At 38.2% G+C, this 16,649-nt stretch overlaps 2 protein-coding genes across 3 annotated transcripts in view; one reads left to right on the top strand and one right to left on the bottom strand.

Annotated features, from left to right (window-relative positions):
• GSAP (gamma-secretase activating protein) overlaps positions 1-13,845 on the top strand; it is a 103,991-nt gene extending 90,146 nt beyond the window's left edge. Inside the window, exons 23-31 of one of the 2 annotated variants that reach the window (XM_072147231.1) lie at positions 1,646-1,707; positions 2,566-2,661; positions 3,621-3,691; positions 4,670-4,764; positions 7,916-8,035; positions 8,306-8,367; positions 9,248-9,352; positions 11,693-11,789; positions 12,511-13,845. In XM_072147231.1, coding sequence (XP_072003332.1) covers positions 1,646-1,707; positions 2,566-2,661; positions 3,621-3,691; positions 4,670-4,764; positions 7,916-8,035; positions 8,306-8,367; positions 9,248-9,352; positions 11,693-11,789; positions 12,511-12,608 — 806 coding nt within the window. In that variant the 3' untranslated portion in view covers positions 12,609-13,845. The remainder of the gene's footprint in view (positions 1-1,645; positions 1,708-2,565; positions 2,662-3,620; positions 3,692-4,669; positions 4,765-7,915; positions 8,036-8,305; positions 8,368-9,247; positions 9,353-11,692; positions 11,790-12,510) is intronic. The other variant, XM_072147230.1, reaches the window with a different exon arrangement.
• A 528-nt stretch (positions 13,846-14,373) lies between these two features.
• Positions 14,374-16,649, bottom strand: part of CCDC146 (coiled-coil domain containing 146) — a 70,694-nt gene continuing 68,418 nt past the window's right edge. Inside the window, exons 18-19 of the mRNA XM_072147229.1 lie at positions 15,389-15,637; positions 14,374-15,062 (exon numbers count right to left, since the gene is read on the bottom strand). Coding sequence (XP_072003330.1) covers positions 14,859-15,062; positions 15,389-15,637 — 453 coding nt within the window. The 3' untranslated portion in view covers positions 14,374-14,858. The remainder of the gene's footprint in view (positions 15,063-15,388; positions 15,638-16,649) is intronic.

The following is a 16,649-nucleotide window of genomic DNA, read 5'->3' as shown; positions in this document are numbered from 1 at the left end:
AAAAGTTTAAAAAAGCAAATAAACAGTAAGAATCAGAGACATGTTTGGTATAATCGCGTCCCAAAATGTCAGAAAATATTTCAAAATATATGTTTCAAAATATAATAACGATTTTTCCCGGTGTTTAACCCTGTAAAGGGAAATGGCGCCCAAAGTTGAAAGTGACACTTCTTTGCCATTTTGAAAAATATAAAAAATTGAAGTGATCGAAGGCTGTATATAGTCCTTAAAATGATAGCATTAAAAACCTCATCAAAATTTGCAAAAAATTACACCACCCACAGCTCCGTGGACTGAAGTATGAAAAAGTAATTAGCGCCAGAACATGGCAAAATGAAGATTTTTTTTTTTTTTGTACAGGTTTTAATTTTTTTAAATGTATGAAAACATTATAAAACCTATACAAATTTGGTATCTTCGTGATCGTACCGAACCAAAGAATAAAGTAGACATGTCATTTGGGGCACTCAGTGAAAGCTGTAAAATCCAAGCCCACAAGAATATGGCGCAAATGCGTTTTTTCATCATTGGAATTGCATTCAGAATTTTTTTCCCGCTTCCCAGTACACGGCATGAAATATTCAATACCATCACTATGAAGTGCAATTTGTTTTGCAGAAAACAAGCCCAAACACAGCTCTTTGCGTGGAAAAATAAAAAAGTTGCAGATTTTTGAAGGTGGGGAGTGAAAAATGAAAATGCAAAAACGAAAAAGGGCCACATCCTTAAGGTGTTAATACAGAATTTATATTAATATGCCCATGTAAAATGCCAAGAATATTGCATTATTGTGTGGTTCCATAACCTGGCCCCCGAGCGAGCAGTTAGAACAGTCATATACAGGATTACACAGCTAGAGTTCTCTGTACTGGCTGGAATTACAACCACAGTTATATTTTTAATTACAGCTTCCAGCAAATACAGAGAGAAGGTATCCAAATGGTTAGATATTGATGGCCTTTCCTGTGGGCAAGCTATCAATATAAATTCCTTTTCAGTTCCTTTGATAGAAACATTATCAAAGTATTTACTGATGATAAAAAGTAATATTAATTAAAAGGGTTGGCCATTATCACAACTTACCTTTGTAAAGTTCCTGTAAAGCATCTGGAACTGACGGGTCATTTGACCTGCTGCCTTGTAGTAAATAGAGGGGAGTTTGTTGGTATTATTTTACGTTGCACGTCTTTTCTGTCATAACTACTCAATGAGCAGTGGGTAGAGGGGCATGTGGATTGGCTATGATGGCGGTAGGCAAACAGGCAGTAGGCCACTTGTCATAGGAAGTGCCGAGTCCTGCTGCATGTGAGCAACTGTTCTGCAGCAACTTTGCCTATATAAATTCTATATGGAAGATCCTATTAGGGTCTTGTACCCTGCTTAAATTTTATGATAGTGGCCAACCCCATTAAAGCTGTGTTCACGCTGACCTAATGGCCTTTTGTTATGAAGGTCATGATGCTTTGCTAGGTTTATAGTACAATGGTATTCAGAAATACTAAAATAAAGTTTTTTGTTTTTAATTAATCAGTTTTACAAATCTTCCAGAAATACTGTCCGTAGACTATATACAACGGAGGCGAAGTCAAACTTGCCGAAAAAGATGGAAAAACTTTAGTGTAATACATTTCTTTGTTGTCTGTAGATGGAAGGACTGTGCCATTAAACCAGGAGGAGGAATACCTACAGAAAGATCTAATGGGGCTGGTATGTTTTAATATACAGTATAAAGATTTTATTTATAAATGCAGACTTATTATAGTATATATTACATATTCTTCTTATGTTGTGTATGGCAGAAAATAAACACAATTATTTCACCAATACACTTCTATAGCAACAATCAGTAGTTTACTAGTTTGTCATTGCCAACTGTCACTGTGGAGCCCACAAACTCATGATTTGTAAAATGTTACTCTTAGTGTTTATATGTTTAAGAGGTTGGCCACTTTACCTTGCAGGATAGTAATTTACCAATATACCTCTAGTTCGGTACTGCTTTCTTGATATGTAAAGTGAAGCCTCCTGTCTTTTACCTCATTAGCCAGACACTGCTGACCATAAAATGATCGCAGATGGCAGGGCCTGGATGAGGCATTTTGGCACCCTAAGCCGACAAGCAAAATTGATAAACGCAGCCAAATTAAGGCTGATCCTAGACGGAAAAATGAAATCCCCCCCCCCCCACCAAAAATAATGGGAAAAAAATCTAACTTCTATGGAAACATCTACAATACAATACCCAGCCGTAAATATAGAGTAAAATAGAAAGTGTGTCCCTCCACTGAAAATACCTGCAATGCTTGTACCAAAAATATAAACCTGGAAAGAATAATAATATATAAATAATTACCTGCAAGTAATAAATATCCAGCAAATAATTGATATTATTTGTGTAATGGAAAGTTTTACAATTTTCCAATATACTTTCTGTTCCAATTCTTCATGGTTTTCTGGATTTCTAGAGGATATGCTGCCCTGTATCAAAAAAATTGTCTCTAGTAGCTGTAGTTTTTTTTATAATAATAAATAATAATTATGTAGCATCGTCCTTTTCTATTACAGATGATGGTGAAATTAAAAGATCATTTGTCACTACATCTTCATCATGTTGCAAAAAACAAGGTGGAAAGAATTGTATTGAATTTTGTCTGCAAACAGGTAATTGTTAAAAAAAACTGAAAATGTGTGCAAAAATAAGCCATATAGCCTAATGAAAATGTAATACAGACTATGTAATACTATAATGTAGTGTAGAAATATGTTATATGCTGTGTACCAGCAAACAAAACAGGGACAGCCATCTGAATTAACCAGATGTTGTCAATAGGCAGAGAGATTTCCAGGCCTCAACCTGCCGAGGATGTAGCAAGTTGCCAACCATTGCCATAATAAAGAAAGTCCAGCTATAAACGATTCCCATCTGTAACCTGTTTCCTGTTCATATAGCATGCCATCCCTGCATTTAAAATTGCATCACAAATTTTTATTTGCATGGTATATTTTGCCAAAGAAGACAAACCAAACAACCTATTTTATCAACTTTTTATTAAAGGTCTCAAATAAAAAGCAGCTTCATGCCATGATTGATACTTTACCATGTTATTGGCGAAATCGCGCCATTCAGGATTATAATAGAATAAATTCAGAGAAGAGGAAATCTGAAGGAGCTTTGCATAGGACTATTAAATCTAATGGTAGATGCCCTTTAAGTTGTATGTTTGAAGTTATTAACTTTATATTCTGTATTTCTATGATCGTCCTAACTCAAAGAATAAAGGGCGTGTATCATTAGGACCATTCATGAAAAGTTGTAAAAACAAAGCATATAAGAACATGGTGCGCCTTTGTATTCTACCACATTGTGACCAACTTCCCAGTACTCTGCACAGAATATTAAATAGTGCCACAGAAGTGTACAAAAGTCCCGCAGATAATAAGCATGTATATGGCTTCGTAATTGGGAAAAATATATTTATTGCAATTAGAATGAAGGACCAAAAGGCCTGATCCTGATGAGATAAATATGTGTCAATAGAAAGATTTATGGAATACTTTTGGTAAAGCTATGGCAAATGATCGGCATAAAGACTAATTAATCTCCTGTTTAATTGCCCCAGCTGGACCTGGTATGTCAGATATTGGAAGTTGTCTGGAGAAAGCATGTTCTTGATCCTAGCATCTTAAGTTTGTGAGTAAGACTTTAATATATATTGTGTGATGTTACTGTATAAGTTGCTAAAATAACTTTTTCCGTATTAGAATTGCATTGTAACCTCCCCAAACTACTTTAGTGGCTGAATTGAGGGGGGTAACATGCTTCAAAAATGACTGTTCTATCCTAAGGCTAAGCTTCACTGGATAAGGGTCTACAACGTCAGTTATGTTGTTACAGGGAACAACCTCCACAAAAGCCATTGGGAAGCTTTGTTCTCTATAAGACTCCTTGTCCCTTATGCCTCTCATCAGCTCATCCCCTTTTCTTTCCTGGCTGCCAGAAAGACTATTGCTGTGGCGTGCAAAAAGCCTTACATTGAGTTATCAAAAATTTCTGACTCTGTATATGGTTATTAAAAAGTTTGCCTATGTTTTGATACATTCTTGGCAATCTGGTCCCCATGGTTGGATTATGCCCATTCCTGCTGAAGTGCAGCCTATTTCACCTCCAATAGTTACGATTCCCCTCTTCTCTCTGTTCTCTTTTACTTCTCTTCTCCCTGCATTTTTCTTTCTTCCCACTGTTGTATTCTTTTGAGCAATTTTTATCTGACTTGACTTCTGAACTATTATCAGGGCATGTCCACCCCATATGACCAATGTTTCAGTTGTTTGTTACATCCATCCTGCAACTTTTTCGGACAGAAAATACCTGCCCTTTAAGGTTTCCAGGGGCTTCAGTAGCCAAAGAAAAGGGTTAAGTGTTCTTATACTGTTCAAGATCCTGGTTCCAGAGTTGCAGCAGTCTCTGGTGTGACAACCGGCTGAGCAGTCAGTGCTGAACATGTGACACAGAGGAAATGGGGCACCCCAACTCCTCCAGCCAAGTGGTTAGTTACAATGGCAATTCGGTAAACACAGAAACCGTTTTGAAATATGTCTTTATGGAAATTAAAGTATGTGTTTATAAGAGTTTTATTTCTGTAATGAATCTAATTTTCTTGTCAATTAGGGATGGGAATGGAAATTCTTCAGAGTATTTCGCTTTTAATGTCATGTGCCGAATTACAGACGCTGCAAGCCGGATGTGCATGCCTTTACCTCCTGGTAATTTGTGTTAATAGTAGTAATGTGTTTAATACACTTCAGCTGTTTCAGTTAAGGAGGTATTCCCATCTGGGAATTCACATTTCATTTAATTCATTTGCCATATGTAAACATTTCTTCAATTAGATGTTATTAAAAAAAATGTTCATGTGTGAAGATAATGTCTCATGAATGTAGCCATGTTGTCCCTTAGAAACGAGATGGCTTTCTTGGATACGACCACCTGGCACTCTGGCAGCGGTGGCTAGATATGCACTACTAAGCCCTGCCTGACCACCAGGCTTCAGCAGTCATTACCACAGGACGGCTGTGGGACCTGCAGTAACTCTTTTTGAATAGTAAAACTTTTTGTTTCTTTGTGCAATCTTTCCTGCAGAGGTGGTCGTATCCAAGGACACAGTCTTGTTTCTAATGGACCAAATGACTACATTATTGAGAAATTATCTTCACCTAGGTAATTTTTTTAAAAAATAACATAACACAAAATAACTGAAGAAATGTTTATATATGGCAGATTAATTAAGTTGAATGCCCAGACGAGAATACCCCTTTAATCTGTCTGAAGTTATTGAATATTTCACCCTTCTCACGCAACAGCATCCATGAGAGAGGATCCACCTTGCAGTGACAGGAAACCATATAAATTTTCTTCAGGAGCCAGGGGGCTGGGAAGTAGGCAGTGTGCAACATCATGAGCCTATAAAGTAGGACAATGCCTTCAACTCAGAAGAGGGACATTGGAGAGTGTAAACCCCTTTCCGCCCTAGCCACCTATCACCTTCCTGACACAGCCCATTTTTTCAAATCTGACATGACACTGTAAGGGGTTATAACTTTGGAACACTTTAACACAGCTGCCTGCATCCTGTAGGTCGCGACCCCAGCAGGTGTCGAACAACCAACACCTGGGGTCGTCTAAAGCCATCAGAGCCACACTTTTTGCAACGAATCGCAGCAAAAATGCAATAAAAACAAGTGAGCATCATGCACACACTAGTTGCTGCGGGACCTTGGATGACATCATCATTTAAGGTCTGTCTGCAGGGGTCGCTATAGCAGCTGTATTTTTGTGTGATGATGTAATTCTTCTCAATCACATACAGGAGGGCTGATGACAGTGAAGAGGGGGACAAGGATGGAGAACTAGACTTGTGGGGATCCTGGGTAAGATCTGGGGAGGGGATTCTTTGTTGTGCCGGGGGGCAGATCTGGGAGGGATTTTTTTTTTGTTGTGTAGAGGCCAGGGGGGGGTGAAAATCTGTTTAAGGAAGAGGGCAATTCCTGGGGGGAGTTCTGTGTAAAGAGGGGGTAGCAGACTTGAGGGGCTACCTGAGTGAGGTGAGGAGGAACATAAGACCTGGAGGGGGGAGCAGTATTATAGTAATTATAATATTTTACATATGGGGCAGTATTGTAGTAGTTATATTCGTGTACGTAAGGGGCAGTATTATAGTAGTTTTATTCTTGTACATAGGGGGCAGTATTATAGTAGTTATATTCTTGTACATAGGCGGCAGTATTATAGTAGTTATATTCTTGTACATGAGGAACTGTATTGCAGGGTCACAGCATTAGAAAGGTTGAGAACCACTGCTTTAACATATCTAGGTGATTTTGAAATTGTTTTCTCGTGACACATTGTACTTCACGTTAGTTGAAAAATTTTGGTAATATGTTTTTTGTTTTTTTTTTTAGGATGTTATGAGGTTTTTTTTCACATCTTTATAAAAAACACACAATCATACTTTTGAGTTTTACTATAATTTTGGCCTATTACAGAAACTACACCCCTCAACATATGTCAAACAACTTAGGGATTAAAACAAAATCGTGGGTGTAATTTCGAAATTTTAATGTTTTGGCTTCATGAATGTATTTTTCAAAAAATTTACACATTCTCAGTGGATAAAATGCCAAAACACTCCACACACACTTTACAAATACTTCATTTTAATGGGTCTTTAGCTTATTGATGAGATTTTATCAACTCTTGAATGTATGGAGGAAAAGGAAATCCTCAATTCTGGTTTCCTAATTTTTGCATTTTATTGGGGCCATTCACCTTATAAAAATGTTATTTTTATTATATAGATAACTATGATTACGGTGATACCTCAGTAATATATTTTTACAATTTTACTTATGAAAACAAATGAGATTTTCTCCATATTTGTTTTTTCTTATCACCATCTTTTCAGTGACACACATAATATTTTTTGGTTGACAGAGCTGGCTTAGGTCTTATTTTTTACATGTTGAGTTGTTCTTTTTAGTGGTACCATTTTGGGGGGGGGTTATGGGGTTTCTGATTTATTGTACAGATTGTTATGAACGTGGCGATATCAAATATGTGGGGTTTTTTGTACTTTATTAGAATTTATATGGAATGCGGGTGTTTTGGGGACTTTAATTATTTTTATTTTAAAAAAACTTTTACTTAAAGTGTTTAGAACTTTTTTTTTTTCCTACAGGTTGGCTTGAACAATCAATCCTCTGATTGCTCGTTCAAGGCAGCGGGTCTGTTTAGGTGCTAGACGTAGTAGTATGTCATGTTGCGGGGAGCCCACCATTCTACATTGTCATTAACATTTTTTAGGATGTTATGAGGCTTAGAACTTTTAAGTGCAATTTTTCTAATTTATATAAAAAACATGCAATCATAATTTTGAGTGTTACTATATTTTTGGCCTATCACAGAAACTACACCCCTCAACATATGTCAAACAACTTAGGGGTTAAAACAAGGTTTCCTGTTCCTGTGAATCGAGTCACCTGGGTGCCCCTGAGCTGTCAGGCTTCAATACCCCCTTCCCCCTCTGTCTTCTTGTAAACACATATTGATACAGTTATCTTTTACGTCAGGTTTCACCTTGGAATAATAAAACCGACAGAAAAAAAATTGAGGTTTCCTGTTCTTGGGAGGCAGATCCACTTATAGGTGCTGTCAAGGGGTCAGGAACTAACAGTAATTATCATATCCTTTACAAATCCTTACCCTCATTTACCCTTCATACTATAGATAGTGAGGTCCTAACCTATGTGCATCCCTTAGGATTATGGAAATCTAAGTCAGTGGATATGCATCATGTGACGGAACATGTGTTTCTCCATATTATACAGTCATCATTTTTTTTTTTTTTTTAACGTTTAGGTTTTCAGACTCTGCACCTGGTTCTTGCTGTGCGCTGCCTCCCTTTTGGGAACTTTCTTCAATACATAGATGCTGGAGTCCTGACATTAACGGAAACATTTGTTGTCAAGCTCCTCAAAGGTATATTGTTTTACTTGGACTAGAAGCTGACAATACATTTTTTTTGTTTGTCTTTTTGCTTTTTTTTTTTTTTAATTGAATCCTTTAATTTGAGCGTTTTTATAGAAAGAACATTTTTTTTTTTAAAACAATCCCTGTCACAGGCCACCCTATACTTTTTTTGTCATCACTTATATGACAAAATCCTGTTGTTCTAAAAAGGCACTGGCTGTGGCAGGAGGTTCTCAGTATTACTGATCAATAGTAACTTTGCATGTCTTGCTTCTTTAGAACTGGATAATAGTGAATCGAATGAAAAGCTGAAGTGTAGCATAATTCTGCGACTTCCAGAGGTAGGTTAAATTGGTTACGAAAAGAAAAGAAAATGCCTATAAATAGAGTATTTTCCTTGTGCAGTTACATGATGAGAATCCTGACTTCAATGACAAGGGCTATGAACGGCCAATGGTCCTAGATTTACCGAGGATTAAAGAATAATTATAAAGAATAATGATTCTCTCTATTGATAGCATGAGGGGATCTTAGTAGAAAGTGGGAAAGAGATAGAAGAGTTCTACATTATATTATACTACATGTCTGGAACTCCTTGGTAAAAATAAACGCCTTGTATGGCAAGGGGTTATTTCCGGGACAAACCTCAAATCATTTAGGTACTCAATCTTGTTCCATTATTGATGAGTAAAGGATTTTGCTTTCTTCTAACGTTTTGCCCTTATGTCTCTTCTATTGGGGCAATGGCTGGTTGGTTATGCTTGATGGATAACGTAAGCTGTGTTGCCCTCTGGATTGCTTTGGATGACACTTTTGAATCATTCTCTTACATTTTGCCCCCTACTTCCTCCCCTGATACACCAGAGGCTTTCAGACATGGGCAGTGTTAGAACGGAAAAGTCAAGATTATCTCCTGTCTGATGCCCATGTTGAATGTTCAGCATTGCACAGTTGGTGCTTATATAAAAGATTAAATAATACCTGTAAAAATACATATTGCAAACTGCATTAAATATTTTGAAATAACAATAATGATAAAAATGTGTTGTAATGTTTCTTTATAAAGAAAAGAACTGATCAATTTGAAAAATCTATTTTTCGTAACAGAAGATTTAGTCTAAGACATCTTCAGGATTTCCTAATTTAGCATATAAACTGTCTGGATATCCTATATAAAAGAGGTTGAGCTGATATGTTTAGTTTTTTTTTCCCCTCATCCAGAACATTTGTGAAAAGGTCCATAATTTGTGGGATCATCCTATTAGTAACAATGCCATTGCTATGAAGTATGTGAAAAAACTGATCTTCAGACTTAACCAAAGGGATGTAAGTATTTCCTGTTCCCAGTGAAAGTTCCCTTTATTAGATCCCTAATCTAGTTAATGAAAATACAATAGAATAAGATAATGGGGCTCATTAACGAAGGGTCCGTCGGACGCATTTTCGCCCGGATTCCTGACGGTTTCTGTTTTGCGCCGAATTGCCCCGGGATTTTAGCGCATCAGCGCGACACAAAACGGGGGCGGGTCGCCGGTCAACCCGACGGATTTGGACAACGCGCAGGATTTAACATTTAGAATTGTGACGCAAGACACGCACTTACAAGCACCGGGAAGAAGCAGGTGAACTCCGGCGGACCTCTGCGCGGAAGCGACGGATCCAGGAACTTGGGCACAAGAGCTTAGTGAATCGCGGCAGATCCGAATCCTCGTCGGACAACGCACTGCGGGATCGCGACAGGACCGGGTAAGTAAATCTGCCCCAATGTATTAAATCCCATTCAATGTCTAGTTAAAGGGTTGTCCAGAAAAAAATAAACTATATCTACATATTTTGTGTCTGTAATGAAAAAGATTACTATTAAGGCTTTTATTAAACCCTTCCTTAAAATCCTTCCCCTTATAAAAGGTGAGCTAATGACTCTTACTCATAGATCCAGGCACAAATGTGGATGCACCATTTGCTGGCTGTATGTTGCCCGGGCGAGCATACATTGTGTGACTATATCCTTACTGTGGTAATCTTCTTATATTTGTTACCCATGGCCTCTTTCCATCTAAAATAAACCTTTAAAATTGTGCTAAGGAGCTTGAAAGGCTACTTGGGTGGTTCCCAGAGCTGCAGATTCACAGGCATTAACAGTATGCATCAGGCAGAGGGAGGGGGAACAGCCTGTGAATCTGCAGCACAGAGGGACTCCATGGGCACAGCGTAAGAAGCCTTTTAAGCTAATTTGCATATCTAATACTATGCACGGAGCACTACATCCTTCCTCTGCTGCAGTGAGATTACAGCAGACAGAAGGGGGGAGGTTAGCTGGGAGAGCGGGGGGGGGGGGGTGAGACATTGTAACAGTCTATGCAGCTAGAACAATGAGGGGCTCTAGTGATGCCCCCTGAGCCCTTCTGTCTTATTAGCATAATTTTAAAAGTTGATTTGAGAAGGAAGAAGGTCAATGGATAACAAATATAAGATTACCACAGTCACAGTGACTGGATCTATGAGTAAGTGCTGCTGGTTTATCCATCCTTTATTTTGATGGTAGACTTCCTTTAACACCCACAATTGGTGCATGCAGGCAGCGCAGGGTGACATCAGGGAACGTCGATACTCTCTGAAATGGTGCGTGTGGAATTTTAATTCCCCTGGCGATTTTATTAGTGACATTTTAAGAGTTGCAGGCCCCGATCCAAGGTGTCACTGGTGAGTGGTCTGAACCCGAATTTCAAAACCCTACCCGAGTTTAACAATTAGCTGACCCACTAAAATGAGTCCAGTTCTGACATAAAATCTTGTCTGAACACAGATTTTTCAAATTGCCTGTAATATACACAGGCATCTTGGTAGCAGTGTGAGTGCTGGGAAAAGACCATGCCCCATGTATGAAAGAAAGGTTTCTCCCCCTATCTTCAGACTCTTGCAAGAAATTCATGCTGAAATAAGATTGCAGTCGAACAAGGTATACAGGTGAAGAGCTGAAGAAGTGCACTCGCCAAAACATCTTCCTAATAGTACAACAGTCATAGAGCAGAGAGATTAAAACCGGCCACACGGGCAACTGCCTGTGGCACAAGCTGTGTACATGATGCTGTATGTCTTGGCAGGTTAACCATCCACCTGTACGTCTCATCTGTTTCTATGCATCACATGAAACACGAGTGAATTGTCACGTGGGCAAGTCAACTCAGAGGAATGTATATTACCATACACTGTGTGTGCCTGGTGGTAATCCGCTCTGCTCTCAGACTCTCTTCTTTGTGAGTGCTTCTCTCAGGCTACATACACACTGACATATGCCCGCATGGCTTCGGGCGGGGTTGGCATACATCAGCTGTGATGGAGAGGAGGAGGGGTGACCCCTCCCCTCTCCATAGCAATCTATTGCACATGGCCCATAACACAGGGAAAGATATAACATGTCCTATCTTTTCCCTGTGTAAGGATTAAGAACAAAGGTTCATTGCAGACACCTATGGTAACGCTTATAGTAGATCATTGCAGCCTGGGGCTAAAGTTCGGTAAATTTATCAGCATTCAGAGGTCCGTCTGTAAGTAGAGTGTCCTTAAGTCAGGGGCCTGCCTAGATATGTATAAATATAATGCCTATAGTTTATTTCTAGGTTTCCATCTGAAACAATAAGTCTGTAATATTCCCTTTTTTTGTAGGCTTTTCAACAGTCACCGACTGATCGGTCTCCATTGTACATTAACTTTCTGCCTCTGAATTATTTAATAATGATGCTATCACAAGTGGAAGATAAAGGTATATTTGATATGCAAAATGGCAATCTTAGGTCTATAAAACTTTATTGCGTATCGCAAGTATAAAAAAAAGTGAGATCCTGGCAGACTTGACAAATCCATATATTACATGGAATGCCATTTATTATTTGGAGGATACCATGTATTGGTAGATTACTCCCTTGTAGCGGAAGTGCCTGTCTAGAGGCAGATTTCCCAGTGACAACAACTGACAGTAGTGAGAGAAGCCAGAATTAAAATTTGTGTTGTTTTCTTAAGACTATTCTCATTGAAGGGGTTGTCTCACAAATTAACCAGGTTGATGGAATTTAGACCTGCCAGTTTCTGATGTACTAGATAATTTGGTACACCAAGGGCACACAGTGTCATATATTCCCTGGTTGTCACTAGGTGACTGAGTTTTTAATAAAGAACACTGTATTATTAAATATTTATAATCTGGTACATGGTGGACATGTTAGGCTTTAGCACATTGTCTGCATGGAGTGCATGGAGTTTTTATTATTTGGCTCCAGTCCTCCATTTGGCCTGCTCCCTTAGCATGCAAGCTGTATTATAAGGAGCCTAGCAGCCAGTACAGTATGTCCTGAGGCAGAAGATTTACCTCGCCTAACGAATGGTTCATCCTTCCATAAATAGGATATACTGTAATTATCATTATGTATGTTTTGTAACCAAGATTGCATTCTGCATTTTTAATCTTTGCTTTATTGCTTTTTCAGCATTAAATCCTTTTGAGGAAGATAACATAGATGCTACATTTTTGGAAGAGATTGCCTTAAAACAGACTTCAGATCTGATGCGCCTAAAACCGTGCTGACGCTGGATAAACCAATGACGTTGGTATATTTCTGCAGAAATCATAGACATGACAGCAATAGTTCCGTGACTGTTCAACAGAAATTGTGTGATGCAACACTAAAGATGATTTATTCTTGTAGGTTCTTTTTTGCTATGACATTTCCTGTTGTGGTCAGGCCCATGTTTCATCTTAAACTCATCTTGTTCCTGTTATGACTGTAATAATACCAAAATACTGGTTTGCTGTAAGCCAGAAAACTGAACCAAAAGTGTGCGGGTGGTATAAAATCATATAGACTGTGGATTCCTTACAGGAATAGTGTTTTGTGTATTGCAATAACAATTGGCAAATGACTTTTGCTCAGAAAATGTTTACAGATAATAGATTGCTGGTCATTGACCATACAAATCTCCAGTACCTAGAGTTACAAGAAAGCATCAGCATCTTATTAATGTATTTGATAATGCTTTTAGGTCTAATACAGTTTTTCTCTAGTCTTAATCTGATGAAGGAAAACACAGGGCTTTAGTACTAAAACAATCCTTATGTATATGAGCAGAATGTGACATTTAATAGCTCACCCGGTAACAAAAGGTATCCATTCTTGATTTTTACAAATGTTATGGTTTCATACATATCCGCTCCTAGAATGCGTAAATCAAAAATAGTCCCGACACCTCGAGGTAGCGATGTGATTGATTTATTCCAAAATCCTGTTACAACAAGGTATATCAGCATCCTATGCTTCCGGACATGTTTCGCCTCGCCTGATCCCCTAGGATGCATTCCACCTATCTTTGGTCAACTGACTTACCTCACTGAGCCTTAGTGTCCAATATAATTGTGACCTTTCCATCAGGTGACATCAAAGACCTGTAGGTGTTTTTGTGGTTGTATATTTGAAATCTGGTTTATTAGGTTTACAGGTTTGGTGGGTTTGGCTATTTTTTAAATTATTAATACTTTTTTAACTATATTGAAAATATCATAAATGCTTCCCCCCAGCAGGACCATCATAACACAAAATATACACATTTCTATCTAGTCCCTGAAGTGCAGGATAAAAGTTAGTATTCAGTCTATGTACCATGACTGGATTGGAATATAATGTGATTATAAAGGAACGTTATTGATTTATATCATAAGTAAACCTTTAAAGACAGTCAACTTGTTAATATTTAGCTATGACTTGTTTCTTTTTCATGTCATCTATGGACAACTAAATGAAATATGCATAGTATTATAGTATTACACTTTTTTTCTATCCACATGTCTGATTTAATGTCCATGAAAAATGGACACCAATGAACATCCTTGTTGCATACATTTTCCATGTAACCACGTACTTCTCTGTTTTCTATCTTTTTAAACCTCTAAACTTCCCCTTTTCCTGAACGCTCTGGATTGGTAGAGGAAATGTACATAACATTAATGATGCCATACATTTGTCGTAATCATATCAAAACTGTATAAAGCCTGTTGCCTTCAAGCAAAAGTGTGCATGTGGGTAGTACTGGACTAAATGTAGAACTACTGAAATCCTCAGGTCCGTTCAGGTCAGTGGTTCTGGGTTTGGTAAATCCTGCATATGGACAGCAAGTTTATTGGAACAAACTCACTCATGGGCGAGCATTGGTGCATATAATGTTATACATGTTGACAAAGGAAATTTAAACATAAATTGGTCTGCGTTATTGTAGATACGTGTGGATGCAAGGGACAGAATTTGTGTGATGCAACACTAAAGATGATTTATTCCTATAGGTTCATTTTTGCCATGACATATCCTCATCACCATCTCATCACCAGTATATATCAGTGATTTAACTTACATGCAAGGACAAACTATATGAGGAGGAATCATTTTTCTGTAACTGCTTTGGCCAAGTGCTTCATATGATTGCTGACATGATACTAGATGGAAAAATGTATCAACCATTCTGGGGTGGATCTTGGCATATCTTAAATTTAATGTTTTCTTAAACTGTATCTTGATCCCATCAGTACAAGCATTGAGTTGTTTTTATGAAGTAAAACATTTTGCTAAATTGTACACATTTTATATGCACACATTATGTATTCGTATTGGCTTTTCTCTTAATGTCACAATGGGCTAAAATATCCTTGAGGTCCAGTTATTGATTGGTTATTCAGAAAGGGGAATGGAAGAATAGAGGTCATTGTAGTTACCACTATGAGGTAAGGGTCAGAGGTCTTTTTCAGCATTCTTGTACTGGTAATATGACAGTTTTCCTGTGATGGCCATTTTTAGATTTCAATTGGTCTTATCATTGGCTTTCTAATGTGCCTCATGTTGGAACAAGGTTCACTGGGTTTGAATGGTGCTAGAGCCCCATATGGCCGAGGCAGAGGAAGAGCGCTTTCATCTTCTGGTATGTAAGCATTAGGCCGCTGCTCAGCTGTTGTATATATACCGTTTGGCAATATGTGTTGCTCATCCTCCTCTTCTGCCTGCAGAGGACAAAAACGTGGAGTTTTATTATTTTGTTATTTTAAATGGAACCAGAATAACTTGTACAACAAAATTTTGTATAATTAGTCACATTTAGTCATTTGTAATTATACAAGTAATGCATCAAATTGCTGGCTAAAGTTGTCAGTGTAGTGTTGGGGCATACTGTATTTTTTAAATTCACAACCTGTCTTTTATGATGCAGGATTACTGAAACCATTGGTCGACTGCATTGCCCAATGGCTGCACACTGCTGTAGGAAAAACCTTGGTTCTACCACCGAATTTGTGGGCAAACTCCTTTAAAGCCACATTAAGAAGCTTACCCTAGCTTTCTCCTCTTTTTCATGTCTGCGCCTACGCTCTTCGTGGAGTAGACGTTTCCACTCCTGCTCCATTTCCTCGCTTGGTGGCAACCCTTCCTTCATTCTGGTATAGCATTTCTGCAAAAACTTTTCCTTCTCTCTCATTTCATGCTGGAGTTTCATGCAATTGGCTTGTTGCATTGACAGCTCTGCAACGCAGGACATCATTTTATGGGTGGTGTCCTTAATTTTCTTTTGTAGCTCATTCATCTACCAAAATATTAAAAAGTCAGAACATGAGAAGAATGGTAGTATTTACCAATATATTGCTTGCTGTTGTTAGAGAACAATTTATGTTTCCATTTTTCAGAAATAATGTGATCTCCATTAAACGACATTTGATTTTTTTGTAAGGGTTATACCAGGTCACTGGTAATTTTGTAAAACACTGTTCTAAATTTTATATCAACATAAAACCTTTATTCTGCAAAAAAGATCAGAAAATGTAGTTATCTTTCTCTGTGCTGTTCTCTAATTATGAAGGTTACACCAGTCACCAATCAGTAGGAAGTGTACAGGCCTTTGCTTTGATTGACCTCCGCACATCTGAAGCCAAGTACATCACTAGTCTCTCACACTGCTCTGCTGGTATTTTTGTCCACTCTGCTTCCAGTCTCTTCCACTGTTCTGTGACTGTTGTGGGTTTCTTGGCCATAACTTTGTCACCAAGGATTTGCCACAGTTTTCTATTGAGTTTAGGTCAGGATTCTGGGCTGTATATTTCATTGTTTCAATGTTTTCTGTTTCAAGGAACTGCTTTACCTGTTTTGCTGTGTGACAGGGGGAAATGTCTTGCATGAAAATTGCTGGCTGATTGAGAGAAGAATGCAAAGAAGGAACTACGTGTTGTTGAAGAAAGTTCTGATACAGCTACATGGCAGAGTGAATGTAAATATGTATGACAGGTCCAACTACTGCTGCTGAAAACATTCCCCAAAAATGGCACTTTCTCCACCACCTTTCACTGACTTCCCTACATATTTTGGGTGCAGCCGTTACCCAGGATATTGACTAACCTGATGTTTCCCATCAGACCCATATAAATTAAACATTCTTTCATCACTAAAATAAACTGTGGACCACTTCTCTGTCCAGACAACATGCTCCTCGGCAAAGGCGAGTCTAGACTTTTGATTCTTTTAATGAGCAGTATGGTCACTGCAGAGTGGGCTTTCAGTCCAAATTCTCTTAAATGGTGAGACACTGCATGATGAGACCGATC

This window comes from Engystomops pustulosus, chromosome 4 (genome assembly GCF_040894005.1).
Source record: "Engystomops pustulosus chromosome 4, aEngPut4.maternal, whole genome shotgun sequence".
Classification (NCBI taxonomy): domain Eukaryota; kingdom Metazoa; phylum Chordata; class Amphibia; order Anura; family Leptodactylidae; genus Engystomops; species Engystomops pustulosus.
This window is presented reverse-complemented; position numbering and strand designations above follow the sequence as displayed.